The sequence below is a fragment of the Lottia gigantea genome, assembly GCF_000327385.1.
Source record: "Lottia gigantea unplaced genomic scaffold LOTGIsca_2374, whole genome shotgun sequence".
Taxonomy (NCBI): domain Eukaryota; kingdom Metazoa; phylum Mollusca; class Gastropoda; family Lottiidae; genus Lottia; species Lottia gigantea.
Genome location: NW_008708694.1, coordinates 1 through 4,972, shown reverse-complemented (window position 1 = coordinate 4,972; position 4,972 = coordinate 1). Strand labels below are relative to the sequence as shown.

Sequence of the window (4,972 nt, the reverse complement as noted above, 5' to 3'; positions counted from 1 at the left end):
TTCTTTGAACCAGGTGATGCTCGTATTTGGGACCGGATAAATATCGATATTACGTCACGTCACGTGATTATCACAGTGACCAATCAGTCCAAACTTTCGTTCCGTTTTTTATTAACTTTAATATTTTTTATTTCGCCACTTCAGTTAGGGTCTAACTATGGCCTTCGTGAACATTCGTCAGTTTGATGACACCACAGTCCTCTCCAATGCTAGGATTTAATGACGCGAACAAAAAGTGTATTATGAGAAGCCTTAGACACTGAATGTACCTTTTGTTCGCATCACAATATTTAAGAGGTTCGTCGTTAGACCTTACCTGAAGTGCTCAAATTAAAAATGAAAGTAAAAAAGAGCTGAACGAAAGTTTTAATTAGACTGAGTAGCCAATTAACATACTTGCAAATAATCCTATTTACGTTTTGCTTGTAGAATATGAACACGCGGACAAAACTCGTGAATAAAATAAGGGTATGGGAAAACCCTTTCTTATCAAATAGGCAATTTTGATTGGTTGAAATTCAGCGCTTGATAAAGTGAACCAAGGTCCCATCTATGAAGTGATAAGGGTGAGTGGTCTGAACGATGATGTCTTTTAATTCATTTACTTTTTTTTTTATCTTTGCAATATTTATCAACATATAAACATAATCAATATTTACAAGACATTCTATACAAAATATCACAGAAATAATATCACAGATATTTTAAATTGATTTATGTTTGATTAAAATAGTACTGATTTAAAAGCAATATAAAATGAGACATTTGATTATAAAACAATTATATATAATTGGACAAATTTTCCCTATGTCAATGAAACTTTGTGGAGCCGAAAGCGAAACAAGTTTTAAAGTTCCATTTGAGGGATAATTTTTAATAGATATTTTCCTTTGACATGAAAGCTCCAAATGGAGTTTTAACAATATTAGATAGTGGGTAATTTCATGATATTGTTAATTAAAAGTCGGCGTCGATAGATCCATCTAACTGTATTGTAAATAGACAAGAGGGTAAAATGAATTCTTTCACAAAATTAAGGTTTCTGGTTTTATAATAACACTTTATATGATAAAGACTTTGACAAAGATTATACTTAAATAGTTTGATAATATCAACATAAGAATTAGGTGTTTCTACTAAAATATTTCGTCTACTGAAAATTGTTTTGCGTGCTATACTTAAAATAATATTACTTAAACGATAATTCATTTACTGCTTTTTTCTACTGTCCGCAATCAGTCCCCGAGTCAGAATAATATTCCAATGATGAGATTTTATTCTAAACGTTTATTGGTTTACAGTCAGTGGTTAGTGCTCGAGTTCAATTTATTTTGAAATCATAAAATTACACTTGATGTATATTTGATCGAAACTCAAGTGCACATATGACGATGCACACTCATGTTTCTAAATAGAAGAAATGTTACCATTCGCCATACTCCTCCTCGTCGCTGAATACGAACTTAAATCCCCTCAGTTCGGTTTATCACAGTCGGGGCTCAAATCCACCGTCCTACTATTACTAATAATACTAATAATAGAAGTGTAATATTAGTGTTACTTACCTACAGAACTCATATATGTTAAAACTATGATGATATTCACTATCAAGAAAATTACGAATCCCATAATTATATTTGTTCAATTTCGTGAACAATCTTATCTTGAGTAGTAAACCATACGATTCAAACTGTCGTTTTACTCTACTTATTGGATGAACAATTGCAGTAGGGTCACACTCGGTAGTTTTATTTTAACTTTTAACTTCCTTGTCAAAACCGGTTGATATACTTATCCCTAATCGCGTAGTCTAATGCTTATGGGGTGGGGTGGAAAAGAAGGAATGCAAATAAACAACTATATTTTACAAGGGTAACAACAGTTAAGAATCCTTTCTACCAGCTGGTTCTTGGCCAAACCTCTTGGCATTTATTTTCCCGGATTATCCGTACCCATTTACAGATGGGTCACTGGAATTGTGAGTGGAGATGACTTATTGAAGGTCATCGAACTTCGCAATTTGGACCCCACTATTAACCGTGTTCAACATTTTTGATCATTGTGCTCTTAAATGCCTGTGGTGTTTGCCTCCCTTGGGAATTCTGTGTTCAGATCACTGTAAACATTAACGAAACTATGAATACAACATTTTATCAATTATAAAAGTGCGAAACAATAAAAAGAAGTGCATGGGATAAATATGTTAACAATATTAGGTATCATTAAGTCAATAACGGGTTTTTCCACAATGGGGGTTGTTTTCCACTTTATAAAATGTTGAAATAGCGTGGTTTAGATGGCGATTTATGCAGATAAAATAATGGTGTATAATTTGACACTGTAAAACACACAATAAAGAATTGATAACTTAATATACATCAATGTTATATGATATCTCTTTACAAACTGCATCATGATTTTATAATAGTCCTAGTTTAATGTGACCTTGATCTGCGGGATATTCAGAGTTAATTTTCACGATTCAAAAAAGTAACTACTAATTTGTTAAAATATTGGAATGTCTAACATTTACATAGTATAAGATAGTATAAAAGATATTTTTGTCACAACGAAGAGTGTAAAATAAAGCTAATTGAGTAAAAAGCTGATTGGGTTTGTAAAAATGTAACAACCCCAAATTTGATGAAATTGATAAATTTTACATTACTGACATTAATAGACAAGAAAACTACACAAAATAAACAGAAACTATATACACGTGTCGTATAAACTAGAAGACAAGATTACAGTTTAATTATACTAATGATGTTTCAACCAAATATCTCCATTACAAGAATTTTCGACGAAAACAACCAACAGATTGATACAAAACCCGAAAACAAAATATTGGCGAAACATCGGAAGCAGCTTATAAGTGAGTAGGTATTTCATAATGAAAAGGTGTCTAGTGCAATATGATATTCTCCGACAGAATTTAAAAACGGGTATTGATCATAACTTTGAAATTTCTTCTGCATTTCTATAATAATACATATTATAATAATAATAAATTTAAGGTATTCCTTTTATATCTAGAAGTTAAAAATAATAATAATATAACAATTAGTTATTTCAATACACAATATTATAAACATGGTTACTCCCCTTGAGTTATATTCACTGATTTGATTTATTTGCCTATAATCAGTCAGCAAGGTAGGTATCTTTCAAGAGGTTTTAAACATAATATTAGAATATTTGTTATTTGTATGTGACATAGTTTCTTCTTGCTTTGGCAACTGATCATATGGTTTAAAACCATTTAAAATATTTTTTCTTGGACTTTAGCTATTATACATGTTTGAAAGATGCTCATATGGCTGTAAGTCATTTGAATTATTGTCACCTATTCATTTGATTTCATCGTAAAATTCCATTCATTTCATTTCATTCGATTTCATTATATGGACTCGTATCTTCCACAACATCAATATAATCGTTGTTTGTAAACAAAACGTCTTCCTGTAGCTCTGAAACATGTTCTTGTTGCTTAGTAATATCCTTTTCTTGTTTTGGAAGATGTTCGTAAGGTCTATAGTCACTAGAAGTATTGTTTCGTGGATCAGGTCTAGTTATTTGGAGGAATTGTGTTGAGTTCGATTTCATTTTCCGGACTCGAACCTTCCACAACAATATCGTAATCATTGTCTATATGCGGTACATCTTCCTGATGTTCTGTTAGGCTGTTTTCTTGTTTTGGTAGATGTTCATATGGTTTTAAATCACTGGAAGTATTGTATCTTGAATCTAAACTACTATACACTGTATTTGATAAGGTGTCGGTTGTATTCTGATGTTGAATTTGACTGGGTCTATCAGGTATCGTGGTAAGGTAAATATTTCTATCACTATTTCTAATATTCTGATCCAATACGTTCTGGTCGTTCTGGGGTTTCTGCTTTCTGCGTTTCCGAAAACTGAAAATAAATTCACACCATAAACGGGATGCATTTTCAATGTAGTGAGCGGGGGCTGAATTCTTGTTTCAATTCGAAAACTAAATCAGATAACTTATAACTGTCGCAGTAACTGTTGGTCAGCGATAAAACACAAACAGCCCTCAAACATCGAGAATTGGTATCTTTGGACTAGATTTTATTCTATTATTTCACGTGGTTCATTTTATAAAATGGTAACTGTCTTAAATGCAATTTAGTCTCTTGTGAAAATTAGAAAACTTACCATACGACTATAACAACAATTACAGACACTAAAACTACACCACCAACAATACAGACTACTATCACAGATACTAAAACAGAGATATCATTTATAATATAATATTAACATTAAAATAACTATATATACTAAAACTACACCACTAACAATACAGCCTACTATCACAGATACTAAAACAGAGATATCATTTATAATATAATATTATTATTAAAATAACAATATATACTAAAACTACACCACTAACAATACAGCCTACTATCACAGATACTAAAACAGAGATATCATTTATAATATAATATTAATATTAAAATAACAATATATACTAAAACTACACCACTAACAATACAGCCTACTATCACATGTACTAAAACAGAGATATCATTTATAATATAATATTAATATTAAAATAACTATATATACTAAAACTACACCACTAACAATACAGCCTACTATCACATGTACTAAAACAGAGATATCATTTATAATATAATATTAACATTAAAATAACGATATATACTAAAACTACACCACCAACAATACAGCCTACTATCACATGTACTAAAACAGAGATATCATTTATAATATAATATTAACATTAAAATAACAATATATACTAAAACTACACCACCAACAATACAGCCTACTATCACAGATACTAAAACAGAGATATCATTTATAATATAATATTAACATTAAAATAACAATATATACTAAAACTACACTACCAACAATACAGCCTACTATCACAGGTACTAAAACAGAGATATCATTTATAATATAATATTAACATTAA

The 4,972-nt window shown here is 30.4% G+C and overlaps 1 protein-coding gene across 1 annotated transcript; it reads right to left on the bottom strand.

Annotated features, from left to right (window-relative positions):
* Positions 1-3,568: 3,568 nt before the first annotated feature.
* Positions 3,569-4,252, bottom strand: LOTGIDRAFT_176656 (hypothetical protein; the record flags this gene model as incomplete). The annotated part of the gene is made up of 2 exons (XM_009055195.1): positions 3,569-3,917; positions 4,183-4,252. Coding segments are annotated over 2 exons (419 nt in total), but the record flags the coding sequence as incomplete, so codon positions are not given.
* Positions 4,253-4,972: the final 720 nt, after the last annotated feature.